The following is an 18,180-nucleotide window of genomic DNA, read 5'->3' on the forward strand; positions in this document are numbered from 1 at the left end:
CTTCTTTTCCCAGTCAATGGCTATGGGGAAGTGTTTTCTTTGTGTGATACCCTGGGTTCTCCCCACTCTCTCTCAGTCTCTCTGCCTCCTCTGTATGAGACAAGGCCTCTGTCCCCTCCACAGAACCCATAATTGTATCTCCCCAAAAGCATGACTCCCCACCTCCTACTTTCCATCATGTGGCCTCTTGTCTCTCTGTAGTTGTGCAGTTTTTTTCTATTAATATCTTGGGTATTCGGAATGATTTGATATTTACCTAACTGTGTTCTAGTGTTGAGGCAAGCTTGGGGTCTTCCTACTACTCTGCCAAATTAGTTCCTCCTCCCTGACCCTCTACATTTTCTTTTCTTTGTTTTGTTTTGCTTTGCTCTATCTTTCTTGTGGCAAGAACACTTTGGATCTATGCTCTTAGCGAATTGCACATATAAAATTTCTCTACCTCCTTGCATGCCGATTTCATCTTCAGGCTTGCCTCTCTGTTACTGAAAAATGGATGGTAGTTGTTTCCATCTTTATACCCTGTACTTTATCATCCAGGAAAAGAGAGAACATCTCTTTCTCCTCCACTGACCACAGAATCAGACTTTGTGGAACCTGTGTCACCTGGAGCAAGTACCTGGCCCTGAACCATCACTCTGGGTGAGGATTAGTGGAATCTGATTGGCCTGAACAGCAGCTTGCCTGTCTATCCTTCAGCCTATCTCATTGTCAAGGATGCTCTCTCCTGATGGCCTCAGACTGATCAGAGTGAAGAGCCACACAAGAGTGGAGTCAACCAGTCAAAATCCACATGGTGGCCCTGTGAGTGTGACAAGAAGACTAGAAGTTATAGAACCAGCCAAGCAGCCTGACCCAGTCAGGAAGATCACAAAAGCCCCATGATTTGCTCTTCCCTTTCCCTTATTTTCACTTTTGCCAAGTCTCCCATTTCAAAGTTTTTTCCAGAAATACTTACATGCACAGGACTGAGACCATGCATGTGGTCTCTTTGAACATTCTCCTGCCCTGGTCTCCTCCCTCAGCCCCTAAACAAAATAGAACTAAGTTCCTTTCCCCTAGATCAACCCACATAAGCTCCTATACAAAGAAACTAGGAACACAATGAAAAAGGTAAACAAATCAGGAAGATAAAACTTCCAAGTTCTGGAGACATAGAGACATTTTCCTCCCCACTACTTGACATTCAAAATGTCCCAGCTGCATGGTCAGGGCTTGAAAATGTTTTGTTGAGTTAATTAATGAAACTGAGAGTAACTAAGATCTAGCCATGGATTTCTCGACATGGTATGGATGTCATCAGTCACAAAGTGTCCAACTTCATTATACATGGAGTCTGTCTGTGCTGATTAGCCTACCTGCTAATGTCGATCTATAACCCCCAGACACATGCACTCACCACTATTTGTAGAGGCAGGGACAGAGGCCTGAAATATATGATCCACCTTATGTGTTGCCTAGTGAGACTGAACCAGATGTCCCTCTGCCTTCCTATGTTAATTCCCACACTGTAAACACGTCTAGTTCATGATCCATCTGGTGCCACATTTCTTAAATTACATGATGTTTCTTGGTGATTTCAGCATTTAAAAAGGCCGTGAAGCCCAGAGCTGCAGGATTGACTGGTTCCTAAATACAAGAAGGTGGGATATGACTCATGACAAAACACTTACGTAGGTAAGACTCACTCAGGTTTCCAATGCAGAGCTGTGGACCATAAGGTCAGAGGTAATGAATTATCAATGCAGTAAATCCAAGAAAAAGAATAGAACATTCATGACATCTATATGGAGCCACACCAACGAGTGCTAAAATTACATCTAAGACACTTAGATAATACCACAGAAAAGGGGGGAAAGAATCTATATTTGTGGCTTCATTAGATGATGACTGTTTCTTGTTTGTTTCTTGAAGCATCATGGGCAGCACAGCTGTGGGGCTAAAACCAAAGACACTGGTGATCACAATACATGATGTGGAAAATGTTACACTTCTGAGCTAATATTTCAGCATTGAGAATATGGCACCCAGTGAATTATTTGGAAATTATATATATATATATATATATATATATATATATATATATATATGCTGTTTTTAATCAGAAACACATATGAGTCCAGACTGTGTATTCATCAGTCACCAAATGTTATAAGCAGAAGCTCCTAGGAACCCAGCCCCAGATCTCCCCCCAGGAGCAATGGCTCACTGTCACTGACTGTATCCTCATGATGGTAAGACACAGCAGTCATGGATGCTAGGAGGCACAGTATGCAGTCTCTCTGCTGGATCCCCATTTATTCCTGAGCAAAATATTCCTGCTTTCTTTCCTGGAATGTGTCGTTTCTGTTCAGAGACACCCTTGGCACTGCTACCTCTCAGGCATCATTTATATCAGTGCCTCTCACATTTTATGCATCTGTGAATCCCTTGCTGACTTTACTAAAAATGCAAATAGTGATTTAGTGAATCTCTGCTGAGCCCAAGACCTTATATTTCTAACAAGCTCCAAGGTGACAACTCTGCCACTGTCCCTGAGCCTCACAAAGAGCAAGCATCCTGCCTTCCTCTTTTTATTCAGAATACTTGGAGCACCAGGTCCACTCCAATAGGGGTCTGCAGTAAATGCTTACGGGTAAAACTGAGTTTCTTCTCAGAGGCTCAGAAATGACACAAGTCATTATGTCCCTTCACACAAGTGTGAAGTCCCTTGGCCAAGTGAGAAGATTTTTAATAAGAAGAGCACCAAACATCTTAACTACTATCAACATTTCAGGAAGGAAAAGAAGACAACCTATAAATTTTACAAAAACCCAACACAGGTTTTTATTAAGCATGTATTCCATGCAGGTGAGACACCTTACCAAGGATACTAATAGTTAAAAAAATATGTATGAACTTTGATCTCAATGGGCCTAAGAATTAGAAGGAGAAAAGGCACCTCACTAGGGCCCACATTGGGTGGGGCTCAGAAATAGATTTGCCAAAGTGCAAGTAAAGGTTGTGAGAATTCCCACCAGGCAGAGACTGCTTCCACTAGTGAATCAGGGAATACTCTGAAGAAAATGACATTTCATGTCTGATGTCCCATGGAGGTTCTGGGACTTTTTTCCATACGGAGTTAAATTTTGAATTTTAAGGTCCCAGAATCAGGTCACAACAACAAATCCTGGTATATCACACTAAGCGTATATTGACAACTGGTCATCAATCAAAAATGAAAGACAAAGTTGCACACAGAGAGTTACAAGCACATCACCACCAAGTTGGGTTTAGGTAAGTACTGGAGCTGAGGCTGTCAGGATCTCACTCCAAAGAGAAGCCAGTGCACTGATGTCTCCATTGTGTTTTCCTGGGAGGAACAGAGGAAGAGTCATTCTGCAGCAAGTTGGAGGTGTGGACTGCACAGGGGAAGGACACTGGGAGCAGGAGGGCTGAGGACAGCCTGAAAGGTAGGGAGACACCTAGGAAAGAGCAGGAGGGTGGCTCTAGAGACTTACCAGCACTTCCAGAGCCACAACGTCAGACCTGCCAGAAGCACCAAGGGCACCATCACTGCCAGGAAAACCAATCCCTTGGAGTGGGATTGCTCTATGGGTTTGGCACACAAGGAGTGTTATTTCCCATCCACCACAGGTTGACCTGCACCTCCCTGGTCCTTTTTGCTCCTGTCACCCTCTGCCTTACCAACTGCCCTTCCTCCTTTCACTTCTCCCGTCCTGCCTCAGAGGTGGGCCTTCACCCAACAAGATGCATCCTCCCACATCCAGAAGGCCTCTACTCTTAGTTCTCCATTCCTTGGTTTACTTATTTTAGTCATTTTTTTGTCTGGAATCCCAGCAACCCCAATTTTTCATCTGGCTCTCCATCTCTGCTTTAGCACCACCTGCCCCCTTTCGTAGGTGGGTCCCAGCTCTTTCTTACCCCAGTAGAGGACCATGTCCTGGCCTCTTAGACTGCTGTGCCTCACCCGGCACAACAGGCCTGCTGCCTCCCTGGTTTTCACATCCAAGGACACCTGAAGATACCATGTCCCATCAGCATGAGGCAGGACTTCACCTTGGTGGGTGCCCTGTTGCTCCTGCTCACCACGCATCCACATCACCAACACAGGCTTTGGGTAGAACCCAGAGACATGGCACACCAGCAAGAGACGACCAGGACCAAGACTGGGGCCAATGGACAGCCAGGCCTCTGGTCTCACTGCAGACACAGAACAGGAATTCACAAACTGAGGATAGATCTTCACATCACTTTATATAGACGTATTTCAAACCTCTAGAAACCTGTCACCATCCTCCCCTCTCCCTCTTGGCTCCTTCTCTCCCTGAATTTGAGGGAATGGTGCAAATGTATGAGTGCAGAGTAGAGAGTTCATGGATGGAGGGAGCAAGACTGACCTTGCCGCTGGAGATCTGCCTTTCCTGCATCAAGAAGACCCAACAGGAACTTGGGGCAAGTGTCACTGAAGAATGTGTGTATTTCTTCATTGAGCACATGGTACTGATTGAATCGTTTGCAGACCTCTTGAGCCCTACTTCCTCCCTTTGGAGATGGCCACCATGTCGTGTTCTGGAAGCTTGTGAGATCTGCCCCTTGATAAGCAAACTTCACAAATCCTACTGATGCTTCCCCAAAGTGTAGCTCACAGCCTTCTGCCAGCTGTATCTGAAATGGATCTGGGGAAGGGAATTTGTGAGTTACAGGACAGGGGGTGTGAAGGACATGAAATAAGATGAGTGGAACCAAGGAGGCCTGAAGCAGAGGGGAAAGTTCAGGGGCTTGGAGGGAATGGAGCACAGTTTGGATTAAGGGCAGGCTCAAACAAAGGGGAAGTAGTGATCACTAGATGCAGAGGAAGTGGTGAATGACTGAGGAAGGAACAAATGTTAGAGAAGATACATGAAGGGTGTGGGCAGAGAATAGGGAAGGGCTCAGTAGAAGACCTGGAGATGAAAACAATCTAGAATGAAGAGAGTACAGTGCAGTACAGGGAAAACACAGACATAATTTGCTGGTGGGACTGAATTGGGAGAAAAGCACAGCCCAAGGAGTCAGTCACAGAATTACGGAACAAAGTGTACCTGGTTGAAGGCCAGGGAAAGTGGTGGTCGCAGGAGACACTAGTGAGAGACAGGAGAGCACAGCCTGTGGTCACCGAGATAAGTGGGAAGTAGCAGAAGAAGTGAAAATTTTCAAGAATCAGGATCTGGCTTCTACCCCTTGCCCAGAGGTTGTGATTCAGATTTCTGATGGGGAAATGTGAGTTTTAGAAGCCAGTGGATGCTCTTTCCTTGAGGAAGAAGGAACCCAAGGATACCTACACACACCTGCCACCCCCATCCCTCCTTCCCTGAGGGAACTGAACTCACATTCAAGATGCCAGTGTCTGACATGGTCTTGAAACACCTGACGAAGTCCAATGAAGTATGCATAGAGTAACTTTTCCAATTTTATCAGCTCCACATTGCTCCAGTTGCCTTTGGACCAAGGCCACAAGAAAATGAAAGCACCAGTCTTGTTGTCCCAGCCATGAGTCTGTATTTCATCCAGCCAAGCTGAACCCAGACTTTGTGTCCAGGAACGGTTGTAAAAGGATACAGTCAGGGTAATTTGGAAGGAAATTGGCTCCTGCACAGCTGTGGCAAAAGTAAAGATAGACTTTGGAAGAGAGGGCATTGGGAAGGAGAGAGAATGGAGAAGGTGCCAGGGAGGGGAACAAAAATCTAGACCACAGAGAAGCCATAGTTGTCCCAGGAGACATGTGGTGCTCCAGAGCCCCGAGTTTCCTACCCACCCTTCAGAAGAGCACACTGCCCTGGGATTAGGGGTGCTCTCAGAAAGGAAAAAGGCTGGTACTTTCCCTCCCCAGGTATTTGGTGGGGACTCACTCCGCAAGTGGTCACATATGCTCATGCACAAACACACTTATGAACTCATATAAACTTACATAACTTTATACACTCTTACACAAACAAACATACACAGATACATATGTACATGGGCATACAGACACAGAGACACACATATAAACATAAATAAACACAGACAGACATATACCCACATGTACACATACATAGACACATGTAGAGATACACACCTACACATGAACACACACAAACTCCTATGTACCTATACATACACATGCACACATACAAACAGACGCACAGGGACACACATCCCATATACAAAAAGGCAGAAACACACACACACACTCTTAAACCCACTGGTCAGGACCAGATCTCACCATCTTCACTGTCACCATCTGGGAGGAAAACCACCAGCAGCACAAGTTGCAGGAACAGCATTGTATTTGCAGATGTTCTTTCTGTCTCTTACAAAGTTGGTCTTTGACGGTTTTTCTAACAAACCTACCGCACACACAGCCCTCTCTTCTGACTTCCTTCTCCACACACAAGCCTTCCTTTAGTCTCTGCGACAATGTTAATGTGCTCCTCCCTCAACCCTCGATACCTACTCAAACTCTTACTTCCCATCCTGGTCTGTCCCCTACTCTAGCTTCTAACTTCTCCCTGTCACCAGTTTCCATCTACTCCCATCCCCTAATTCAGATGGTGTGGAACAATATTGTGTATCATGGAAAAATTACCCCACTTCTCATGCCCATTCTTCTCATCCAGACAGTAACCCATGAAAATCCATGGCTCCCAGCACCCAGCCCTGGACCCTGCTGCCACTCTGCCCTCCTGCCTTTTGACACCCTCTGTGTATTTCCTTCCGCATCTCACCCCCACCCCAGCTCATTCACATTCTGACTTCTCACTGCTTTTGTTAAAAAACAAATCCATCAGGTAAATTTGAAGATCTAGTTGGTTTTATTAAGGGACTCAAGAAGCCGGTAGCATGCCACCTGATAGGTAGAGGGGAGCTCTGAAGAGTCCTGCAAATGGGAAGTTTTTAATAGGAAGGAAGTTGGCAAAATAGGAAGCAGTGTTTCAGGGAAGGTCACCTTCTCTTGGTTAGGAGAGGAGGGGGTATTATCATGCAGATGACCTCCCCTTTTGGGGGGTGGAGAAGGCCCACGTGACAGAGCATCTCCTTGCTGCTGACTAGAGAATTCCTCACTGACAGATGGATATTTCTGAGGGAGGTGAGAAATATAGTGAGAATAGGGATGAAACAAGTTTGGGGGACTTGACTGGGCCTGAGGCACCATTTTGGTCCCAAGTGTTCCTTTTTAAAAGTTGATCTATTTGATTGTCCAGATTCCCCCATGATTGCTTGTGGAACAGTATCAGCTACCAGCAGTCTGCCATGGTTCATAGGGAGGAGCCAGTAGCCATCACAGAGACCACAGGACATTGAAATAGCTGAAGAATATCCCTCTCAGTCAGACCTGCATTAATATATGTTTACTCCCCGGTCACTTAGCAGCAGCCAGGATCCAAGCACTGTGCTACAGTCATGAAGATACAGTGTTCATGGTGCAATCACTTTATGCAAGGAGTTTTTAGTCTACTTGGGAAGAAAAACCATAAACTGAGAACTACACATTTTTGTGTGCTGGGTTTTATTATAATGTGCTGACTCTAGACAAACACGAGTCTGCTGGAAATAATATTTTCTAGAATGGTGGTCCTTGGTGATGTTTGCCCACTGATTATCTTTTTTTTTTTTCTCTTCTTCCATTTTTTTTATTGTGTTATGTTAGTCACCATAAAACACATCATTAGTCTTTGATGCAGTGTTCCAAGGTTCATTGTTTATGTACAACACCCAGTGCTCCATATAATACGCGACCTCCTTAATACCCACCACCAGGCTCACCCATCTCCCCATCCCCCTCTGCTCTAAAATGCTCAGTTTGTTTCTTGACTCACTATTTGGCCTCACGTGTTTCTACTCCTTTGTGAACCAGATTCCCACATCTAACAGAAGGCCTAGCATGAGGTTCATGCTCAATGATTATTTCTGAATGATTGAATAATTCAGTCCAGGTATCTGATTATTCTTAATGATTACGGAGATTTTCAGCATAAAGTTTTTTAAGCATCCAAAAGTTTAAGCTATCTTACTTAATGAAATGAATATCCTACTCAGTTTTCTCTAGAATAAAACCATATGCTAATAATCATGAAGTTTACAGAAAGTCCTGCCATGTATCTCCTATACTTGCCATACAAAACCATGAAAACTTAAAGGAAGTGAGGTCAGTATTCTAGAATCATGCATCCAGATTCTCTTCTTACTGTTCCTGCTTGAATGTTCCATGCTTGTCTTATCATGAGCTGGCTTCTACTGGACATGGTGCCCTTCCTCTTTTGTGATGTTCTTACATGTTTTATGCCGCTTCAGTATTTGTGCGTGCTTCATATCATTGGAGCAAATGTGCCTAGGTTATTGGTCTTGTTATTTCTTGGCTTACAAGTAAACAGAAGTAACCTCGGGTTGTTAGAATGATATCTCTTGGAAAGTTCCAACTGAAATCCAGAAAGAGATCACTCTCATGCTCAAGATGTTGAAAAGCTGAAGATCAAAATGACTTCTCTTGAATCCATCAGAGCTGAAGGATCAGGACAATTTGTTAACCCAAATTATAGGGAAAGACAGATTCCTCCAAAAAAACTGAGATTGCAAACCTTGCTTTCTTGGAACAGATCCCAGATGCTCATTAAGTCAGAGAGAATAATTCAGCTAAAATTTCTAACAAATAATTAAAGGCTAGCATGAGTACTGGGAACCTGAGATTCACAGACCTGGGAAGCTCCTGTATCTCCAGGCTTCCCACACACCCCTTGAACTCACCAGGGACTCCTGACAGGCTGGAATCCAGGATACAGACCAGAAAGCTGATTATATCTATTGCAAGCCTGAGGCCAGAGAGCAGCTACTGCCTGAGAAGGGCAGGAAGGCCACCATCTCCACACAGAAAGAAGACTTAACTGTGTGTGGGAAAGGCAGGGAGCCCCACTGCCTCAGGGCACAGGTGAAGCCACACTACAGCTGGGGAGGAAGGCCAGTGGGTAAGGGACTGTAACACACCCTGTCCCGGATTAAGAGATTCTACTGAGGGAAAGGTGGGGAACCCTTAGAAGTCCCAGACCCCAAAACTGAAAATAAAATGCTCTGCTGAGGATGAGACTGAACCAGAGCAGAGCTAGTGCCCCACTCTCTGTCCCAAGCAGGCTAGCCAGCAGGTACCAAGAGCTGCTCTGCTGGTGGAGGCGCAAGTGAATGAAGTGAATGAAGAACCTCCCCATGAGGTTCTTCCTATTAGAAAATTGTAAGTCCAAAATGATGTCATGAAGTGAGTTCCCACACTGAGCTTCACACCCAATCTAAATAATTTAAGCCCATTCCTCCAGAAATATGGCCTTCATGAGTCAGTGTCAGTACATTTTTCTTTCCATCAGAGCTAATGAGTCTGTCACCTGGACCATCTCCACCCAAAAGGCAGATGAGATCATGTGAATGATATGACCCCTTGCTCTTCCACCTAGAAACCAGGCTGGCAGTTGAAACACCTTTCTTTTGCTAATAAGTCCCTGGTCTCACCTTCTGTATAAAACATTCCACTTTGTACAACTCTTGCTAAATGGGGGCTGCCGAGTCATGCTTCAAATAATAAAGCCAATGAGATTTTCAAAAGTACACCATTGAAATTTGTTATTTAGCAGGTTTGGTGGTAGCAGTGGGATTCAAAGTGAGCTTCCAGCAGCATTCAGGGACCCAGAGAAACACAGACAGGTACCCAGGCTGCCTTGGACCGCACTGCTTTTCCCATGTTTCCAAAGATTGTGGGTAAGCTTCTGGCTCCAAGCTCAGCTGTGTTGGTGCTTCCAATCTGGTTGGCTTTCTTTGACACGAAGCTGGAGCTTATGCCCAGAGCCACCTGCACTTTTGCCTGGAACATGCTGAGTAGACAGAAGAGTATGCCCAAAGCCAAATCTCCAGGCTTTGAGACCATAACTCCTGGGGGGGAAACCTCAGCGAGGTTGCCAGGGAATTGGTGATGCACACAGGACCTTCTTATGGCCAGATGAAGTACTACCAGTATATTAAATACATGTTTGTTATCTTGTTTTGTGTAAATAGAGGCTGTTACTAGTGAGATCTCAGAGGTCAAATATTCCCAAAGTTGGTGGGTGCACGTCAAGCACTGAAAGGCTGTTAAAGCCCTCACCACCTCCAGAAGGCTCCCGAGACAGGATAAGTTGGTCACCAAATGGGTTAACACTAGGTCACCTGCCAACCTCAAGAAAACTTTTGGCAACAAGGTATACTATAAACTATGCACACCCCAACCCCACAGCCTGTCCCTTGTAGGTATTACCACAGCTCCAGAAAACCTAGAGGCTTAGTTTGGGGGACGATCCTTACATTCCAGAGTCAAGTGTACCACCTTTGGGTGCATCTGCTCAGTTTACATCTACTGACTAGAGTCCTGGAAATTGTAGTCATGGAGCAAGATTTTTTTTTAATTATTATTAAAAACAAAACAAAACAAACAAACAAAAAAACCAAACTAGAATTACAGTGGCCCCTACAGGGAACATTCCTCTTAGACCATTGCTCATTTAGGAAGTACACATGAAAGTAAGTGTTCCCAATTTCAATAAACAGAAATGGATGCCTGTTTTTTTTTTTATTGATTTTTTATTTTTTCAGCATAACAGTATTCATTATTTTTGCATCACACCCAGTGCTCCGTGCAATCCGTGCCCTCTCCAATAACCACCACCTGGATCCCCAACCTCCCACCCCCCTCCACCCCTTCAAACCCCTCAGATTGTTTTTCAGAGTCCATAGTCTCTCATGGTTCACCTCCCCTTCCAATTTCCCTCAACTCCCTTCTCCTCTCCATCTCCCCATGTCCTCCATGCTATTTGTTATGCTCCACAAATAAGTGAAACCATATGATAATTGACTCTCTCTGCTTGACTTATTTCACTCAGCATAATCTCTTCCAGTCCTGTCCATGTTGCTACAAAAGTTGGGTATTCATCCTGGATGCCTGTTTTAATTGGCATGCAGAAAATTCCAAGAAGCATCAAGATTCAAAAATAGCCTCATCAGAAGATTCACCACAGGGGCGCCTGGGTGGCTCAGTGGGTTAAGCTGCTGCCTTCGGCTCAGGTCATGATCTCAGGGTCCTGGGATCGAGCCCCACATCGGGCTCTCTGCTCAGCGGGGAGCCTGCTTCCCTTCCTCTCTCTCTGCCTGCCTCTCTGCCTACTTGTGATCTCTCGCTGTCAGGTGAATAAATAAAATCTTTAAAAAAAAAAAAAAAAAAGAAGAAGAAGAAGAAGATTCACCACAATAGTCTGACCAAAAACAAAAAACAAAAAACAAAAAACAAAAAACCTAAAATGCAACAGGTGCCTAAGAGAAAAGAAAAAGGCTGATGCATCTCCTATTACCCCTCTACCCTTCTTCACCTGAGGACTCATAGTCTAATTTTCCATCTCAATCACCCCTCCACTCTAAAGAGACAGCTCCCTTTCCAACAAAACCTCCTGAGATCACAGATTATTCTCCTCAGAGATCTTCTACTCCTTGATCAAAGACTGAAAAAAGGGCCATAGCAAAATAGTTCTTTAACTTAGATAGGGTTCTCCAGAGTCATTTTAAATAGATTACCTCCTGAGTCCAGTAAGTCGGGGAAATAAAAGTTCACATTAAGTCCTTCCTTTCCAAATCCAAACCCATCCACTACTAGTCCTTTCCTGAAATAACTATTTCCTTCCTGTTCATAGCCTTTGACATCCTAAGAGCATGGTTTGTGGCTTTCTGCTGCCTGAGATATGCAGGTTGTTGGTTCTTTCTAGGTGATCTTGGGGGGTGGCTAAAAGTAATACCTTGGTGGATGCCTCTTGGGTCCATAAGGTCGTAGTGCCAGAAATCTCTACTGTTTGTCCCAGCTACATCCTGATAAGATACATTTAAAAATTTAGTGACTCCATGATAGAAAACTAAGCCAAATTAAAAGCTGATAATCAGAGCTTGAAAGAAAATGCTTTAGGCCTCCTCTCCTCAGTGAAAGGTAGTCAGAGGAAAAGAAGACTTTCTCATAGGTGGATGGATGTGTCAGTCTTTTGATACATTCAAGGCAATTGGGACATTCCTTGAGAAACTAAAAATACCTGTTCTTGTTTTACACATCTAGTCTTTATGGGGTGAGAAGTGTGGTTCCAGAAGCAATTCAAAGACCAAAGATCTTTTTTTATCTGAAACTGCTATATGTATTCTAACCATTCCATCCTTGAAAGATCAAGTCATTCTAGAAAGGGCTGGCATTTATTTTCTCTGAGTGTTTCAATTGCAAATATATGGATTTCTGCTTGGCTCTTCTCCAGGAATTCCTTTCAAATGCAAATGTCAGATCCTTATCAAGTACAAAATGAGAGGGAAAATCCATTTAAAAAGTTGACTTGCCCAGGTTTTTGGGTGGTTTTGGGTGGTTCAGTGGGTGAAGCTTCTGACTCTTTCTGGCTTATGTCAAGATCTCAGGGTCATGATATCAGGGTCACGAGTTTGTGCCCTGTCTGGCTTTGCACTCAGTGTGTAGTCAGCCTGTGATTCTCCCTCTGCCCCTTTCCCTGCTTGTGCAAATTTTTTCTCTAATTAAATAAATAAAGATCTTTTTAAATTATTTAAAAAATTTAAAAACTAAGTAAAATTTGACTTGCCAAGGACAAATACAAATCTTAAGTGTCTTTACCACAAGTACTTTAAAAGAGTCTTTAGCCATCTAGACAAATCATGTTGATTTATTCCATCTGCCCAAAACAAAGAAACAAAGAAAGTACTTCAAATTCAACTTTTATAACTAGTGAATTTGCACCTATTTGATGGCAGTCACTTGAAAACAGAAGCTGTAAAGTTCTACATCTGTCTTGTATGTTCCTGTCTGTCTATACCTGTGTTGTAAATGTGTTTCTGTCTCGTGAAAGTATTGCTAAAATTAATTTGTGAAAGAGCTATTTAGCTTTAATTTGTGAAAGAGCTATACAGTGGATTTGAAGACAAGCAGTTGTGGAATTTGGGCATTCCAAAACTCAAAATATAGAAACAGACCCAAATTTTGTTGAAGTCCTTGTGAATGGAATAATATTTAATATAAAAGCTAGTTTGAGATTGATAGTTTAATTAAACCAAACATGTTTTTAGAGTTCTCAACCTTAAATATAACACTTCTGCCTTTTTTACTAACTGAGTAAGTGTGCCTTATCTCGTTTAAGAGCCAGCGATAACAACAGCAAAACATACACGATGGTTGACTTTCTCTAATGCCTCCTGTAATCTTGTGGGTAATCTAATCATAATTGTTAAGAACAAGCAGTTTTTTTTTCTACTTTACATTGATTCTTATTTATAAACAGTAAGTACACTTTGAGTACATATCATCAAGGACAGAAGAAGGAAACCAAATACAGCTACAAAGAATGGCATTTAAGATGACAAAGTGAAATGAAACAAAAGGTCTACTTGTGCCTTTGATCATTCACTGTAGGTGACTCAGTTCCGAACCTGCTTTTTTTTTTTTCCTTTCAGCCTTTTTAAAAAATTTTATCTTATTTTATTTTATTTCAGTGTTCCAAAATTCATTGTTTATTGCAGTGCTCCATGCAATCCATGCCCTTCTTAATGCCCACCACCAGACTCACCCAACCCCCCACGCCCCTCCCCTCCAAACCCACAGTTTGTTTCTCAGAATCCACAGTCTCCCATGGTTCATCTCGCCACTCTGATTTCCCCCAACTCCCTTCTCCTCTCCATCTCCCAGTGTCCTCCATGTTATTCCTTATGCTCCACAAGTAAGTGAAACCATATGATAATTGACTTTCTCTGCTTGACTTACTTCACTCAGCATCATCTCTTCCAGTCCCATCCATGTTGCTACAAAAGTTGGGTATTCATCCTTTCTGATGGAGGCATTATACTTCATAATATATATGGGCCACATCTTCTTTATCCATCCATCTGTTGAAGGGCATCTTGGCTATTTCCACAGTTTGGCGACTGTGGCCATTGCTGTTATGAACATTGGGGTACAGATGGCCCTTCTTTTCACTACATCTGTCTCTTTGGGGTAAATACCCAGTAGTGCCATTGCAGGGTCATAGGGAAGCCCTATTTTTAATTTCTTAAGGAATCTCCACACTGTTTTCCAAAGAGGCTGCACCAACTTGCATTCCCACCGACAGTGTAAGAGGGTTCCCCTTTCTCCACATCCTCTCCAACACACGTTGTTTCCTGTCTTTTTGATTTTGGCCACTATAACTGGTGTAAGGTGGTATCTCAATGTGGTTTTGATTTGAATCTACTTGATGTTATTAATTCTTTTACATATTTGGGTACTCCCAAGTTGGGTGCATAAATATTTACAATTATTAAATATTCTTGTTGGATAGCCCCTTTATTATGTATAGTACCCTTCTTCATCTCTTGTTACAGTCTTTGATTTGAAATCTAGTTTGTGTGACAGAAGTATGACTACTTTGAATTTTTTTCAAACTCCATTTACATGATAGATGGTTCTCCAATCCCCTTAGTTTCAACCTGTGGGTGTATTTAGGTCTAAAATGAATCTCTTTTTGGCAGCATGTAGGTGGGCCTTGGTTTTTCATCCATTTGGACACCCTATGTCTCTTTTGGAGCATTTAGTTCATTTATGTTCAGAGGGATTGTTAATAGATATGAACTTAGTGTTGTTTTATTACTTGTTTTGTCATTGTTTCTGTAGATTTTCTGCTTCTGTCTAGTCTTTGTTGCATTTGATCTTTCCAAAAGAGTCCTCTTTAATATTTTTTGTGGGGATGGCTTAGTGGTCACTAACTTTTTTAGTTTTTATTTGTCTGGGAATCATTTTGTCTCTCCTTCTATTCTGAAGGACAGCCTTGGTGGATAGAATATTCTTGACTGCATATTTTCCAATTTATCACACTGAATATGTATCATTCCACTTCTTCTGGCCTGCCACATTTCTGTGCACAGATCTGATCTGCTGCTAACCTTATTTGCCTTCCCTTGTAATTTAGGGACTTCTTTTTTCTTGTGGTTTTTATTGTCACTGTTAGGATTGTTTCTTTATATCTATATTTTGTAAATTTAACTATGATTGTCTTGGTGTTGGCCTGTTTTTGATATTTTGATGGGAAGTCTCTGTAACTCCTGGATTTGAATATCTGTTTCCCAGACTGGGGAAATATTCAGCTATAATTTACTCAAATAAAGCTTCTGTCCCCTTTTCCTACTCTTCTTATTTGGGGAGTCCTGTAATACAAATTTTATTGTGCTTCATGGAGTCACTGAATTCGCTAAGTCTCCATTTCTGATCCAATATTTTTCTTTCTCTTTTCAGCTTAAATATTTTTCACAATTTTATCTTCTATCTCACTTCATCATCCCTCTGTTTCTTCCATCTTTGTGGTTATTACATTCAGTCAGTTTTGAATCTCAGTTATAGTACTTTATTTTCAGCCTGACTAGTTTTTAGGTATTTTATCTCTATGTAAGAGACTTCCTGGTTTCTTCTATGCTTTTCTCAAGCCCGCTAGTATCCTTACAATTTTTGCTTTAAATTTGGGATCAGGCCTATTGCTTATCTATTTCAGTTGGCGCCTAGCTGTGACCTTTTCTTGTTCTTTCTTTTGGGATGAATTCCTCCATCTTGGCATTTTGTCTAGGTCTCTGTCTTCTTCTGTGTGTTCTGAAAGCCTGTTATGCTTCCGGCTCCTGAGAGTAATGACTTTATTAACAATAGTTCTTAAACAGTCCAGGATCTGGTGCTTCGAGAAGTGTCTCCATTGTGTGCTATGTTCACCCTACTACTGTGTTTTGGCTGCTCTTTCCCTCAGGCCAGTCATCTGCAGAGACTCTCCTTGCCTGCAGTGGGGAGTATTTATACCTTGTCTAGAGTGTGGCAAGTTTTAACTAGGTGTTCAGTGATCTGCTGGTTAAATGAAACCTGATGCAATTTCCACTAGAAATAAGCTCTGCAGAACTCTGTGGTCAGTAGATGCTGCACATGTGGAGGTTTCTGCTGGTCTTTTAGGGAGGGGCCCACTGCTCTGGTTCTCAGGAACACTTGTTTGCAAAGCAGTACCTGCAGAGCACTGAGGAGGAGGGATTGATGAAGTGGTTTAGGCCACCACTGTTGCACTTGTCTGCTTACTGAAGTTAGTTTATGCTGAGGGACAGGGGAGGGAAATAGTACAAGCCTCATCCACAGAGAGGGGTTCAGTGTTTACTGCTCTGAGGGAGGCACTCAAGAAGAGCGAACAATCTCACTTCATGTGTCCCAAGTGTTCCTTAGATCCATGCCTTCACCCTGAGCATCTTCTATCTGGCAATGCAGTGCCCTGTGTTCTAACCCCAGCAGGCTGACTGAGTTTTAAAATTCCAGACTTGAGGGAACTGGCATGGTGCTGACGCCTACTGTTCCTTGGGGAAGGTCTCACTGGGCTGGAACTGCCTCAGATTTGTTCTAGAATGACAGTCACACCAAAGCACAGGGATGTGGGTTTGGACTAAAGTGCAGCAAATAGCTGGTGTCCAGGTAAAGAACCCTCTGCAAGTGTCTCTAACCCTATGCTTTGATGTGGGGAAGGGTAATGTTGCCCCCTGCTTGGCTTTTTTGTCCCTGGAGATGCAGTGCCACCTCTCCCAGATGTACTCCAAGAAGGGGAACCATTTCTCCCTGAGTGTCCCAGGGTATCCTCAGGTCATACCATCTGCCCTTGGGCTTACTGCTCTCCTTCTCCACAGGAGCACTGCAGTGCCTGCCAGACTCCACACTGGCCAAAGTACCAACTTCTAAAACTCCCTTCTTTCAGCCCTACTGGTTGTAACAACTCATGAAAATCAGCCTCTCTCCATTTAGTCAGTGGCACTGGGGAAGTGTTTTCATTGGTGATCTCCTGTGGGTTCCTCTCTCTAACTCTCTCTCTCTCTTTCTCTCTCCCCTCTCTCTCAATGACCAGGATTTCTACCCCTCCACAGAACCCGTGATCTGTGTCTACTCAAACCACAATTCCATACCTCCTACCTTCCGTGATGTGACCTCTTCTCTCCCTAAGTTGTGCAGTTTGTTCTTTCAATCTTCAGACCTATTTTTGAGTATTCAATATGCTTAGATATTTGTCTAGCTGTGTTCAAGGGAAGAACAAGCCTGGGATCCTCTTACAACTCTGCCAACTGAGCTCTTCCCTCCTGACCCTCTTCCTTTTTTACTTTTCTTTCATGTTTCTTGTGGTGAGACACTTGGGATCTACCTTCTTGGCAAATTTCACGTATACAATTTCCCTACCTCCTTGCAAGCAGATTTTATCTTCAGGGTTGCTTCTCTGCTGCTGAAAAATAGACAATAGTTGTTTCAACTTTTATACCCCAAACCTGATCATCCAGGCAAAGAGAGAGTGTCTCATTCCTCTCTATCAGTGATAAAAATCAGGCTCTGTGTGACCTGTGCCAACTGGAGCAGGTGACTCGATTGATCACTCTTTGTGAGGTCAAATGGCATCTATCTGATGATTGGCCTGAACTGGAGGTTACCTGCCAATCGTTCAGCCTGTCTCATGGTCATGGTCGCCTTCTCCTGATGGCCTCAGGCTGATCAGAACCCAGGGCTACAATGATATTGGAGTCAACCAACCAAAAATTACATGACAGTTGTGCAAGGGTGATAGGTGGCCTGGAACATAGAGAAGCAGCCATACAGTCTGATCCAGGTGAGGAGACTGTGGTAGCCCCATGATTTTCTCTCCCTGCCTCCCATTTTCTCATCTTTGCCACCTTTCCCAACAAAATGTTATTTTCTAGAAATGTCCACTTGAAGTGATGGAAGTTTACACATGGTCCCTCTGGATGTTCTCCTGTACTGGGACCCTCTAAACAAGGTAGAACAAAGTGCCTTTCCCCTACATCAACACAAATAAGATGCTGTACTAACTGGATAGAAAAAATAAAAACCATAATCAAATCAGAAAACAAAATTTTCAAGCTCCAAAAGTAATGATGACCTTTTCTTCCCCACTACTTGACACTCAGAATGTCCCTGCTGCACTGGGATTGAGAATGGTTTGTTGAGTTAATTAATGAAACTGAGAGTAACTGAAGTCCAGCCACGGATGTCTCCACTCACACTGCCATAAACGTCATTAGTCACAAAGGATCCGTCTTCATTATTCATGAAGTCTGTCTGTGCTGGTTGACCTACCC

General features: G+C 43.2%; 1 protein-coding gene across 3 annotated transcripts; it reads right to left on the minus strand.

Annotated features, from left to right (window-relative positions):
* Positions 1 to 2,815: 2,815 nt before the first annotated feature.
* On the minus strand, positions 2,816 to 6,483 carry LOC116575717 (T-cell surface glycoprotein CD1a-like). Of its 3 annotated transcripts, none has more exons than XM_032317134.1 (6): positions 6,245 to 6,483; positions 5,370 to 5,636; positions 4,398 to 4,676; positions 4,057 to 4,200; positions 3,498 to 3,588; positions 2,816 to 3,349 (listed from the first exon to the last, which is right to left on the minus strand). In XM_032317134.1, exons 1-6 carry the CDS (start codon positions 6,303 to 6,305, stop codon positions 3,304 to 3,306), a joined length of 888 nt encoding a protein of 295 aa, XP_032173025.1. In that variant the 5' UTR covers positions 6,306 to 6,483; the 3' UTR covers positions 2,816 to 3,303. The 3 variants fall into 3 exon arrangements, with proteins under 3 accessions (XP_032173025.1, XP_032173024.1, XP_032173026.1); XM_032317133.1 differs by having other exon boundaries at positions 3,922 to 4,200; positions 6,245 to 6,482; XM_032317135.1 differs by lacking the exon at positions 5,370 to 5,636 and having other exon boundaries at positions 3,922 to 4,200; positions 6,245 to 6,480.
* Between the last annotated feature and the right edge of the window lie 11,697 nt (positions 6,484 to 18,180).

The sequence above is a fragment of the Mustela erminea genome, chromosome 17 (assembly GCF_009829155.1).
Source record: "Mustela erminea isolate mMusErm1 chromosome 17, mMusErm1.Pri, whole genome shotgun sequence".
Lineage (NCBI taxonomy): Eukaryota > Metazoa > Chordata > Mammalia > Carnivora > Mustelidae > Mustela > Mustela erminea.